Source organism: Pyrgilauda ruficollis, unplaced genomic scaffold (genome assembly GCF_017590135.1).
Source record: "Pyrgilauda ruficollis isolate IOZ18807 unplaced genomic scaffold, ASM1759013v1 scaffold57, whole genome shotgun sequence".
Classification (NCBI taxonomy): domain Eukaryota; kingdom Metazoa; phylum Chordata; class Aves; order Passeriformes; family Passeridae; genus Pyrgilauda; species Pyrgilauda ruficollis.
This window is the reverse complement of record NW_024527377.1, coordinates 6,365,361-6,378,452: the sequence shown is the minus strand read 5'-3', so window position 1 is coordinate 6,378,452 and position 13,092 is coordinate 6,365,361. Positions and strand designations below refer to the sequence as shown.

The 13,092-nt window shown below is 53.2% G+C and overlaps 1 protein-coding gene across 1 annotated transcript in view; it reads right to left on the bottom strand.

Moving 5' to 3' along the window:
* Positions 1–11,680, bottom strand: part of CYFIP2 (cytoplasmic FMR1 interacting protein 2) — a 45,872-nt gene extending 34,192 nt beyond the window's left edge. Inside the window, exons 1-7 of the mRNA XM_041481946.1 lie at positions 11,638–11,680; positions 5,351–5,488; positions 3,290–3,379; positions 3,133–3,210; positions 1,559–1,660; positions 681–862; positions 280–376 (exon numbers count right to left, since the gene is read on the bottom strand). Coding sequence (XP_041337880.1) covers positions 280–376; positions 681–862; positions 1,559–1,660; positions 3,133–3,210; positions 3,290–3,379; positions 5,351–5,467 — 666 coding nt within the window. The 5' untranslated portion in view covers positions 5,468–5,488; positions 11,638–11,680. The remainder of the gene's footprint in view (positions 1–279; positions 377–680; positions 863–1,558; positions 1,661–3,132; positions 3,211–3,289; positions 3,380–5,350; positions 5,489–11,637) is intronic.
* Positions 11,681–13,092: the final 1,412 nt, after the last annotated feature.

Below are 13,092 nucleotides of genomic sequence, written 5' to 3'. Positions count from 1 at the left end.
GCAGCTGCAGGGGATGGAGTTCTAGCAGAAACTTTTCCTCCTTTCCTCTTCTTACATCTTTTAGACCTTGATCTTTGTCTTCACATGGAGACCTCCAGAGCCACCCAGGATGACACATGAGGAGACACTGCTAGAATTACACAGCCTGACCAAAAGACCACCAGAGCCAAAGACCCAACAGCTGCTGCCACAGCCTGGTCTGAGGTGCTGTCAGCCTCAGCAAGGTCACCGCTCCTCTCTACCCATGAAAGGTTCAGTGGCTCAGAGAAAGGGACCTGCCTGAGTGATGCGGTTGTGGTTTGCCAGGAACATGGAGAGGTTCTGAGACTCCTGGATGGACTGGGGGTCTGCCATCTTCCTCAGGAACTGGGCAGCTCTGGAAGGGACAAATCCACCATCACCAAGGGTCACTCAGCCAATGTGAGACTGTCACCACCCACCTTCCCTGTCTGACCTGCAGCAACGCTGCAGCCTCAGACCCCCCTATAGAATAGAGCATCACAACTCTATTCACCAAGAGGGAATTGAAACACAACAGGGCTCAGAGATTGGGATAAATTCACAAAGAGAGCCTGGACAGCACAGAAATCCCATCTTCAGCCCTGATGTCCTCCTGCCCTCACTGCTGGTCAGACGAGGCACAGTCCTGTCCCCATTCCTGCCACTTTGTCCCCTCTCACCTTTTGTAAGCAGAATGATCATTTTTCACACTGCACTTCATGTTCTTCAGCTCATCCAGGACAGCAAACATGTTGATGAACTTGCCCAGAGTGAGGAGATAGGCCTCAGACACGAAGTCCTTCCTCCTCTCAGCGTGGCACAGGCGCTTCACCTCGCTGCAGAACCGCTCGATGGCCTTGCGCTGCAGGACAGGGGCACAGGGTCACGCACCACCAGGGGAACACCCTCCACCCCACCAGCTCCTTTAAATAAAGCATTTTTTGGCTTGGGATGGAGGGTCTGAGGTTCCTCTCTGCTGTTCCCATGCAATGAAGCATTCTTACAAATCACTGCTGACAAGCACACTCAGGGGAGCGTGAGAGGAGAAAGGGGCTCAAACTCTTCAGCTGCACCTGCCCCAGGTGTGGGGTGCTCTGCAAAATCAGGCTGCAGTTTTTAGGTGGGACATAAAGGCCTTACAGGATATAAAACCTAAAAATGATTGTGAAACTCAGCTGCAGCTGGTTATAATGCAGTGGTGATGGGGAGCCCACAGCAGCTGTGACTGCCTCATGGCAATGGAGAATCAGCTCTCCACATCAGCCAACATCCCCAAAAAACAGGAGCCTGTGACACCCTTAGCTCCAAACAGTGGGGACTCTGGGTCTCCATGGCCTTGAAGGGCTGAGGTGTGCTCTTTCCCAACCTGTATAGAAGATTTTGGGGCTGAGCAAGGGACACACAGATTTTCCTTCACACAGGTCTCAGGTTTCTGCTGAGGTGGCTGCAAGGGAGAGCTACTGGGGGCTGTCCTGGCAGGCAAAAATAGCACAGTCCTGCTTGGGATGTCAGCACCAAAGTAAATAGATTATTTTTGCCTCTCTCCTTGATCACTTACCTGAAAATACATGAACTTCATAAGCTTGGTGACTTCTGGCTCCAGCACTTCCACTGTTTTCTCATAAATCTCCACTCGGTTTGGCTGTTCGTTACATTTCACCTGCATTGCAAAGAAAACCATCTGTGTCAGCATCAGCTTCTAAGCCAGCTGTGGGTCACTGTGGCACCATCTTCTTGCTTCACATGGACTCCTGTCCCCACCCAAAGACAACAGAGGGACCTGAGAAGGGGTTGGTTCTCAATACAACAGGTGAAAGCAAAAGGGAATATTCCAGATCTGAAATTCTCTCCACGCATTGTAAAAAAGGCACAATCCTGACTCTGGGGGATAAAAGTTTTCTAATGCATTTGTCTGGCATGGAACACAAGCATGGAGTCTGGAGCTGCTGTATAATATTCTAGCATGAAGTTATCTGAGATATGTGTTGCAAGACACACAAAGCACCAGGTTACAGCTCTGCCAGAGCCACGCTGGGATTATTCTGGTTCTGTTGAAGATCCATTAAAAATCACTGGGCGTGTCTGTGGCTGACAGCAGTGAACTGAGTCACTGTCACTGAGCTCCTGGGAAGCTAAATTTAAGGACTTACTCAGTTGTCATCCATCTCACTTCCAAAGCAGTTACTTGGAGTCATTATCAAACGCACAGGGAAAACACCAGCTGCCCAGGGCATCCTGCTGCCCTCCTCTGGTTTTGTTTGCAGCTGTTGCTCCCAGAAGGCTGTGATGGGGCTGACAGCTCTGGTGCACATTCAGTAACCCAGCAGCTGACTCTCAGGGCATGGGAGGACACATCAGCCAGCCTGATGCCAAAGGAGCCCTGCCCTCCCTGCAGTGGGTAATCTAATGCCCCTGCCCTGCTGTCCCACACTGCAGTTAGGCAGTACCACAGAATCACACAATATTCTGAGCTGGAAGGGACTCACAGGGATCAGCAAAGCCTTGTCCTGAGAATCCACCATGCACCAATGGCCACGAGGATGCAGTGGGGGTGGGAGGAGTGGTGCACACCCAGGTGCAGGCTTTGTTTCTCACCTGTGAAGCCACAGTCTCTGCTGCAGCAGGGAGCTGCACCTGACCAAGCAGGGAGATTGGGGGGCCATCACAGCACCTCCCTGGCCACATCCATGTGCCCCAAGGCAAAGCACAGGGGTCACTGCAAGATCAAACCTGGTCAAGGTGTAACTGAACCCTCTGCCATGGCATTCCCTGCTCCCCCATCACACACAGCACTGCAGGAGCCTGAGGGGAGCACAGGGGGAAGGGGCAGGGACCCACAATCTGCTCAGAGAGGCACAAATGTCTCAGGGAGGACACTACACCACATGATTTGTAGTGCAGTCTTGCCATCAGCTTAGCCACAGCCTTTTGCTGGAGTAGCCAGGGAGGCAACAGCAGCACAGCAGCAAATACAAAATACCCAATCCACAGCAGCAATCTCCTCATGGCTGGGTCTGCTTTAGTTGGCTTTGCTTTTCCTGCTCTTCTGTCTCCACTCCAAACTAACCCACACTCAAGACAAAACCAAAGAGGTGCTCTGGGAGCACCCCTGCCTGGGAAGGGCTTGACTACCTGAGGGATGGCTCGTGAGCAGCTCCTCCACGTGTAGAGCATCACGGCGTACTCGTGGCCTTCTTCCAGCATCTCATTCTGAAAGACAGAGGGGTGCTGGTGGGACAGGGCACGCACTGGGGGCTCAGCAGCCTGGGGACAGTGCTGGGGGACTCACCATGCTGGAGTGCACCGTGGCCTGCTCGATGTACCTGGCAATGCCTGTCACAAAGGCATTCCTGTCTTCAAAGTTTGTGTCAAAATTAGCCTGTGGGCAAAACAGAGAGATGGGGATTAAACACAGCTGGTTGTTTGCTCACCTGGTACAGCCTAACATGGGATGTGCTGGCAAAAAGCAGAATTAGAAGGGTTCCTGGGGCATGGGAGGAGCTTGTGATCTATTTGAGGTGCTGCACCTCTAGGTCTGAAGTAGTTTCATACATACACACACCCTGAGATGCTTTGGAATCACACATGGTTGTCCTGCAGGGAATATGTGTGGAAATATGGCAGTCAAGACTGACATTTACAATCCTTGCAGAATTAAGCCCAACTTTACAGCAGCCACACCAGAGAGAAAAGCTAGAGCAATTATTCTGGGGATTTTAGCTTGGTAACTCAAAGACAGATGCAGCCTTATTAATTTCTGTTTGTGCCCTGGCTGCTAGGGGAAGACCACATCCTGTCAGCAGGAAGGCCAAGGGATAAACACAGAGAAAGGGCAGGGAATGAGCTGTCTGGAAAACATAAATATGAAAGTCAGCCCTCATCCAGGTGCTATTATCAGTGCTACTGTTGCTCTTGCAAGCAAAAACAGTTGTTGGGACAAACATTTGTTCTGGAAGCTGTGATACAGTTCTGGGTTGGGACAGGGGAGCAAGAAACTGCAGAGGCAGATTGGGGATGGAAAATCAGCTCCCCTGGCTCTCTGGAGTGCCTTTCACATGCCCTGTGCTTGGTGATTTCCTCTGCCAAGGCTGGCTGATGGTACCTGCTGCAGGGCAGGGCAGACAGAGGTCCCAAGCACCCAGAGCTGCTCCTTGTGATGACAGCAGCACTGCAGCAACCACACTCACCTCAGTAACTGATTTCCTGAGCAGGAAAGCTGGGAGCACTGACCTGTGGCCACAGGGCTACTCTTCTTAGTGCCTCCAGGACCTCACATGTGACCAGTGTGACAACAAAAGCTGAGATTGCACGAGCATTTCTGGCTAGCAGGAGGAAGGGCTACATACAAACTGAGTATGATGAGGAAACAGGCTTGGCCAACGTCTCCAGATCCAGTTTTAGGCCCAGCTGTGTGCACAAATTCATGACCCTGAAAGGAGGCTGTGCCATAAGGCTGGACCCTGAGCCCCTCATGAGACACAAGCCAGCAAAGGATAAAAATTTATTGAAAGAAGAGATAAGCAAATAATTGCATCAAGATTTTTCAGGGAGAGCTGAAATTTAAACAGCCCAGAATGACCTTTGGGTCTGATAACCCATAGAGATACCAAAGCTCTGGAATGAGCCTGGGGTCTGACCTGCTGCAATTCCAAAGCCCTGCATACAAGGCACAAAAATCACAGTGCTGGTGTATTTATACACTGCCACGGGTGAGCCAGGAACTCAGGAGTGGCAGGATGGAGAAAGGAACCCCCCATTATATTTAACCCTGGGTGTGTGCTATAGGGCAGGGTGTGGTGGCCGAGCAGCAGAGGCATCCCACTGCGGGAGCCGTGCCCTGGGCCCCTGCCAAGCTTTGCTTGGTGAGTGCAGCTGCAGCTAAATCTGAGCTGTTCAGGGCAGAGAAGTGGTTCCAGCAGCTGCCCTCCCTTGCATGCCAGCAGCTCCAGCTGGGCTAGAGGCACAGGCCAGCCAAAGCCAGGCAGGACTTTGAGCCCACTCAGTTCGATGCACGCACGATCGCGGAAAGGAAGCACAGAAATATGTGCACAAATAAACATCGCTGAGAACTTTCTGCTGTTATCACAAATCTTATCTCCTGCTTCCCACCCATTCATGCACTCTGGTCCTCATTTTCACTTGGCCTTAAAAGTCCCTTTCACCAAACTCTGGTGCCTTCCTTTTAAAGTTCTTGGGAACAGATTTGTGGCCAGATCTGTTCTGAACGCTTCCTTCAACACGCTGAACCCCGGATGTTTGCAGCTGGTTCTCACAGCTCTGTGTGGCCCCAAGCTTTGCATGAGCCACTGGAACAGCCCTCCCTGCCCTGTGCCTTGGGGAGATGAAGTACCTGGTACATGATGGAGGAGGGAGGAGGCTCGATGCATGGCTGCTGGTCTGGCAGGGGCAGCTCCTCCAGCAAGTCCACGTTGGACAAGGCATCCTCGAGCGTGACGTGAGTCGTCATGGCTGCGGGTGTTCAGCTCCCCTGCTAAATCCAAAGCAAAAGAGAGGGTGATAAGCGGACCAGACAATCAGCCAGCAGGCTGGACACTGAGTGGGAAAGGACAAAACCAGAGCCACGACTGGCTGGCATTGCAGGGGACAAAATCCCAATTTATGTTTTCCCTTCTCTTGTGCATTATACCACATCTCTCTGTCATCTCTCTCCTGCGATTCAACAGCAGAGCAGGAATGCAGAATAAGAGAAAGACAACTACCCACCCAGGCACTTCTCTCTTAACTCTATGCAAAACTCTCTCAGCCAGAACAGCTGGGTGCTGCAGTGCAGCTTTAGCAGCCCCGGGTGGAAGCGTGTGCCCCGAAATGCAAAGCGGTGCTATCAAGAGTATCTCCTGAAGCAGCTTGATTAGAGAAGTATGACGGATGCTGACACTCACATGCTTTCCTCACACACATGAACAGCCCTGGAAACTGTAAATAACCAACTGCATTAAATCCCAGACGTGAACTAGAAAGGCTTGAGTGCTGTGCAAGCAAAGCTGTGGCACTGCAGGCAGCAAAAAAAGAAGTTGCTGTTAAATTTCCCTACTTTTAACACTGACGTGGCACCCCCTGCCCAGTCCCAGCCTGTCCTGGAGCTGCCAAGAGCTCCAGTTGCAAAAATGAAAATAAATACACAAAAAAAATCAAAGGGAAATATTTCTGAAAGTTCCATGGTGCTTACCCCAGGCAGGCACCCAGTGGGAAGCACAGAACAAACCTGTGTGTCCCTGCCTCCCCTGCCACTCACCTTGGCTGTGCATGCTCAGGCACAGGGGGATGGTGCTGTCACCCAGGCTGAGCCCTTGTGTAATCAGAGCCACAGGGCTTCCCCAGTTAATGCCTAATCCTGTGCAATAGCTGTGCCTGACCTAGAGCCTGTGTCTCCCAGAAAACACCCTGCTGCACTTAGACATTTGGAGAGAGAGAATTATTTAAATATTGGCACCTGATTCCATTAGAAAATCACACCCCCTCCAGTGCTCCCTGCCTCACTCAGAGCCTGTCTAGTTTGAAATGTGAGCCTTTGAGTTTCGTTGCTCTGATCTGCAGGACAGTAAAGCTCCCTAAATCAAAGTTCCCATTGAGATACTCACACATTTCAATACAACACCCTGCAAGCCAGCTAAGCTCTTTGCCTGCCTCATTACAGAGCATGTTTCCAAATCCTTTAATCATCTCTTTGGCTTTTCTCTAAGCTTTTGCAACTTTTTTTGCCAGACACGGTAGCAGGCAGGACACAAGGCTCTGGCAGTGTCTGCACAAGCACCAAATAAAGCAGCAGCAGAACCACAGCAGCTCCTTGGGTCACGACAGCATCTCCACTGCTTCCAAGAAAATAAGTTTGTTTTTTATTTCCAGCACTGGGAGCACAAAGGATAATGGCTTTGGCACATCCATGGATAGGCACCCAGCAAGGGGGAGGCACAGGGTGCACTCCTGGGGTGGATTCACAGTGGGTCATAAGAGGGAAGGAGTCTGTAGCTGTGCCTCATCATCGTGGGCTGCAGGAATAACTATGAGCCTGGCAAAACTCATTCCTGTTCCACAAATGCCTCCCCAAGGCACCTGGCAGCTGAGAAGCAGGTTTGGTTGTACCTGCAGCTGAAGCATCATTAATTGAGTGCCTGGAAAATAACCAAAATCTCAAGCAGCTTTTCCCCTCCACACTCAAATTTCTGTTTCCTTCTTCACCCCTGTCTGGTAAAATGGTTTCCTGTTACAAATTGTAGCAACTGTCAAAGCCAGACATTACATTTCTGCAGCTTCCTCCCTGCCTGCCTGTGGGCTCCCTGGGCTGCTCTGCATGGGGGGAGGCTCAGCTTGCCCAGCCCCAGATGGACACAGAACTGCCCACCACGCTCCCCCACCATCCTGCAACACCTCAGGACTCACCACTGGGATCCCAGAACAACACTCCTGGCTACCCACTCATGCTTCACTACACACTTCAGGCTTCAGAAGGTAAAACTTTCCATTTCATAGCTTTGAGGGCTTTGTGGCTGTTTGTTTGGCCTCATTCCCCATTTTTCTCTAAGTCCAATTCTAAGGCCATTTGTGCTGTTTCCTGTAACCAAAGGCACTCCCACAACAACCCTGTGACACCCAAAGAGCTCAGCAACTCAAGGGACAAAATTACTGCTGCTGCTTGGGCCACCCCAGGAGAAAGAGTACCAAATCCAGCATCAGGGTCCTGCTGTGCCAGGCAGGGCACACACCTGGGAGGCTGAGCCAGTCCCTACCCTAAATATGTTGCACTCAAACAGGCAGAGAGGAAGGGTACAGAAATACAAGAACAGAAAAGAATGCATCAGGTCATTGCAAGTGAGAGGTGCAATCAGCCACCAGCCCACCCCATGCTTTGCCATGGCTGAGCAGTGCAAGGACTCAAATGCAGCTGGAAAAAACACAGACTTTGAGGGTTTAATATGAGTTTTTATGGGGGCTTCCAGCTTCCAATCCACCCTTTCTTAAGACCAACCAGGAACCCAACAGCAGCTACAGGGAACAGCGTGGTCAGCCAGGACTTCCCCCGGGCCTGGTGTCCCCAGCACACTGCCACAGACAGCAGCCTCACAGACAGAGTGTGTGACAGAGGGGCCCTGGTCCAGGGCCAGCAGACCTGGGTCATCACCCCAGATCACCCAGAGAGGATGGCAGGTGAAGCCCCACTCCCCAGACCTGTGCTGCCCTCCTGCAAAGAAGGTTCTAACCAGACACGCTGGGGCTGTCCTGTAAATCCAGCTCCATCCATCTGTCCAGGGACAAGGGGGACAGCTGGGAGGTCATCTGGCAGCAGCTCCAGCTCAGGGAGTTCAGGGATCTCTGGGGACACTCATCAGAAACCCTCAACTGCCATCCACCACCTGGGCTTTGGGGTGGCTGTGCTGGGAAGAGGACACTCAGCCCGTGGTGCTGCTCTGGTGACAGTGCTTGGGCACAGGTGCCATGGGGCTGGGCTCCACCCAGGCAGGGAGCAGCACAGCAGAGGGTCAGGAACAGGGATTTTCTCTGTCCTAGCCCAGGCACAATGGGGAGAGGCTCTCCCTTGCACACCCAAAGCACATCCTGCCTCTCTGGCCTCACAGGCTGCCAGGAGCCACCTCCAGATCCCAGCTCCGAGGTCAGAGAAACCAAAGTTCCTCCGGTCCGACATGTTTTGGCAAAACTGAAGGTGAGCCTGGCAGAAACCAACCCCACCCCAGTGAAACCCGAGGCAGGGATGCTGCACTGAGCTGTTCATCCCTTCTGCTCATAAGCAGTGGTGCTAATGGGTGCAGTGCTGCCCACACTTTCTGCTCATTTGCTGCAGAAACTTTCTGTCCCCTTCCCACAGCTCAGCTGCAACCCCTCTGGCCATCCCACACACCTTCTAAAGCCAAATGATCCCACAGAGGACCTGGGGGAGCTGCAGGGAGCCAGCCAGGCGGGGATGGAAAGGAGGAGTTCCTGACACAGGGGTGTTGTGGCAGAGCCTGGGGACCAGATCTCACAGACAGCACAGCAAGGCTCTGAGGAGAAAGGATGGACATCCCACACATCCGAACTCGCAGGGCATGGCCTGCCTTCCCCACCAAAATGCTTGCCCAGAAGTATTGGTGCAGCATCACCCTCTTTGTAGGGAGAAGCACAAAGGTGTTCAAGCAGCTTGGGGAAAATAAAGACTTTTAAAAGCAGGGCCATAATGAGTGTGTTGCATGCACGTGTGTTCAGCTCCCAAGCTGCACAGCTCAGAGCTCTGGGGAAGTGGCATGGGCTGTTTAGGACTTTCAGCTTGCCTGCCCCTACAGCAGACACTCACACTGGTGCTGTAGTAGGCACCAAGAGCAGGAAAGGAGGCAAGAAAAAATGGGAATTGCCCAGACAGAGTCCAACCCTGTGAGCCTGGGGTGAGGCGAGCAGCAAAAAGACTTTAGCTGGGGTGGTGGCAATGTAGAGAAGGAGGACAAACCTGGTCAACCTCTGAGGATCTGAGAATCTTCTCCAGCTCTGATTCGTAGCCCCTGGGTAACCTGGGAAAGTCACTGAATTTAGTTTTACCCCTGTGAAAATGCTTCCCTCTCTTTCTCCAAATATAGAACCAAAGCAGTGGGCAGGCCCTCTCCTGGCCCAACAAATACCCAGCAGAACCAAGTGCCAGTTGCATAAAAGCCAAGTTTCTGGTACCCACTGCCTGACAGCAACAGAAGGATAAAAGATCCTGGTCATAAACACATATTTAGTAAAAAATAACTTCACAGTGTAAAACTTTAATTTGATTCCTGCCTAAAATGCACAGGACTCGTAATTGCAACCACCACCACAGTCAGGAGGAGAGTGAGTAAAGCTGGCAGAGCTGGGCCTCTGCTCTACACAGACACAGATGTTAATAACCATAAAATTACCCTTCCCATCAAAAAAAGGAAGCCAAACTGCATGACTCCTGAAGCTGTTTTCATCTATCTCCACTCTACGTTTTCTGCCATCCCATTAGGGCTGAGTTCCAAGCATTTGCACCATCCTTGTCTCTCAGCAACACAATTATCCTGGAATTTATTTCTTTTAGAATAACTAAATAGTATTTTTTTTTTGTTGCCAAAGAAAGCGGGTCAAGGAAGGAGAAAGGTATATGAAACTACATTTCCAACAGAGTTGAGAAATTTAGAGCAAGTTTATAAGCAACCCACTGCTGACAGTTAAAGCACTTCTTGGGAAACCAAATCACACAGGCCAGCATTGTTAATAGCTGACCAATTATTGATCTTCCAAAACCAATCTACCCATTTCTCATGCAAAGACGATAACTGTTTGTTAACAAAACTGAATTCAGTGAAAATGAATTCAGCATATTCTGCTTTACTCCAGAGACCCTGGTCAGAAAATGAAAGATATTCCCCTATCCCTTCGGTTTCATTAATAACAATCAACTGTACAGTGAAAAGGAAAGAAGAATTTTCTTTTGCAGGGAATTAGCACAGAATTATATGGCTGTGACACCAGAACACTGGGCTAGTCCCCCATCTCTGTGAGTAACCCCAGACTACCATCACCAAACAAATCATGAGGGTGATTTTTCTTTCGGTATCTCAGGGCAGGAGGGTGCAGAGGCTTCAGCGACTCAGCCTAATTCTTTGAGACCTTTGTGATCCAAAGCCCCCAGGCAGGAACCCCCCTTGGGAAGCGGCAGATGGCAAAGGGGGCCACGCTCCGCTGCTGGCAGCGTCCCCTGACAGCACACAAACCCTGCCCCCTGCCCCCTTCTCCTGCAGCAGGGAGCGTTGACTGTGTGATTCTTCTTCTTCTTCTTCTTCTCCTCCTCGTTCTTTCCCGGTCCTCCCAACCCACGGAAATTTCCTGCGGAATCCATCCACCCGCTCCCTCCCCCTGGGCCCGCTGGGATGCGGCTGGCACGCGGCATTTCCAGCGGCTTCGGGGGCAAAGTTGAGCACAAAGGAGCGCTGCCCGGCCCCACGCACGGGCACCGGCAGCGGCACCGGCGGGGCGGGAGCGGTTCCGCCGCCCGCGACCCGCGGCACAGCCCGACCCTGCGGCCGCTCCAGCCCTTCATTCCCAGCGCTGCCTCTGACGCCGGCGCTGCCTCCATCCCCCTCATCCTCCTGGAACACCATATTTCCACGCCACGGGTGCTCCTAGAGCCGGCCGGGGCCGCCCTTCTATCATCAGCATCCTCCCCGCGCCCCGCTCTCCAGCACCGCCGCCACCCCGGCTCGGGCTTGCGCTGCTGCGGCGGGGCCTGCAGCGCCCGCGGGCCCGGGGCTCGGCCCCTTGCCCGTGCTGGGGATGCGGGGCGGGGGGAGGACAAGGGGGATTTGCGCTATTTTTTCCCCGGCGCCGTGCGGCGGCTGCGGGCAGGCTGAGCGCCGCAGGTAGCTCGGGGCATTGTGGGATACATCCCGTACATCCCGCACATCCCGGCCCGTACATCCCGCACATCCCGGCCCGTACATCCCGCACATCCCGGGCCGCACGCCGCGCCCGCACCTGCCCCGCTCCGCCCGCCCGGGGCTCCGCGGAGATGGGGCTCGGCGGCGAGCACTGCCCCGGGGAGGGAGGGAGGGAAGGAATGAGGGAGGGAATGAGGGGATGGAGCCGCGCAGCCCCCGCGCAGCCCCGCGCCCACCCCCGCCCGCTCACCTGCGCTCCGCGGGTGCGCTGCCCGGCGCCGCGGGATGCTCCGCGGGGGATGCTCCGCGCCGCCCGCACAAAGAGCAGGAAATGGCTGCAGCAAGTGCACTTCCGCGGCTCTCTCTCTCCGCCGGCCCCTCCGCGCGGCGCGGCGGCGGGGGGAGCCCCGGCCCCGCCGCGGGAAGGGGCGATGCGCGGCGGGGCCGCGGCTCTGCCCCCGCTCCCGGCCGGGGGCCGCGTTCCCCCCGCGGCGCGGAGCTCCGGGCTGGCGGCAGAGCGGCGCCGGCGGCTCCCGGCGGGGAGGGGAAGGCCGCCAGCACCCCCGGGGCACGGAGGGGAGAGGGCAGGAGGCGGCTGCAGCAGCCCCTGGAAGCTCGATGCTGGCACAGCGGGTGTGGGTCCCCGAGGAAGCAGGACCAGGCTGGGATGCTCCATCTCGCTGCTGCTGGGCTCGCTGTGTCGCGGGTGTTCAGCCCCTGTGCCCCTCGGAGGACCATTGATAGGCGTCACCTACCATCTTAACAAACGCCCTGGTGGCAGAATACATACACATCTAGAGAACATACAGAGCCTCGGATGATGAGCGTGTTGGGGATCAAAACTGAAGGCAGCGCCTTCACTCAGAGCTCCAATCCTTTTCTGAGTCAGCACTGCATCTGAAAAGTCTTCCTTGTGGCATTTTGGGCATCTGGCTTTTTTTCAGGGACAAGTTTCCAGTCCTGCTTTTACTTCTGTTTAAAGCTCTAAGACAGCTCTTCAGATGTAGTGTGAAATCCAAACTCACAGCTTTCAGAGCTCACTGCCTCATTGTGACTGATACAAACCCTGTATGGAGCTGTCTTGCTTGTTGAAAGACACTGGTGGATACCCAAGGATCGACAAAAGTCTAGATACAGGTCTAGGTGTATTTCTGTGGTGTCCCTGACAGTGTCCCTTTCCTTAGCATGAGCCTATGCCAGAATCAGATTGCTACCTGGCCTTCCCTGGATTTGAGAGACCCCTGCAGTTCCTCAGAGGCTGCTGCTGTTGTCCATGAAGGTGTGGGGCTGAGCTTGCTTCCTGTGGGTGTCTGTTGGCTCTGTGGGGAAGCCTGGACACCAGGTTTACACTGCACATCTGCTGCTGTAAATTGAATGGATGCCATGGGCTGAAGGCACTGGGGTCTGCAAACTAGAAAAGCAGCAGAACAGTCTTAGGAACTAGCTTTGTTTTAAAGGACAGGACCACACCTGAAAAAATGTATCAATAAATCTCTGGGCATAGAACCTTTCTCTGCATAGCATTTCTTCTTTGGGGCTTGAACTAGGTGACCTTTAAAGGTCACTTCCAATCCAAACTATTCTATGATTCTGTGATATCTACAACTCTATCTCACCCTTGACTAGAACACATTGTAGCCATCATTCCTCTTTTTACTATTTAATACTTGTCAGAAAAAAAATCAGTAAGTGATCATTGTTACTG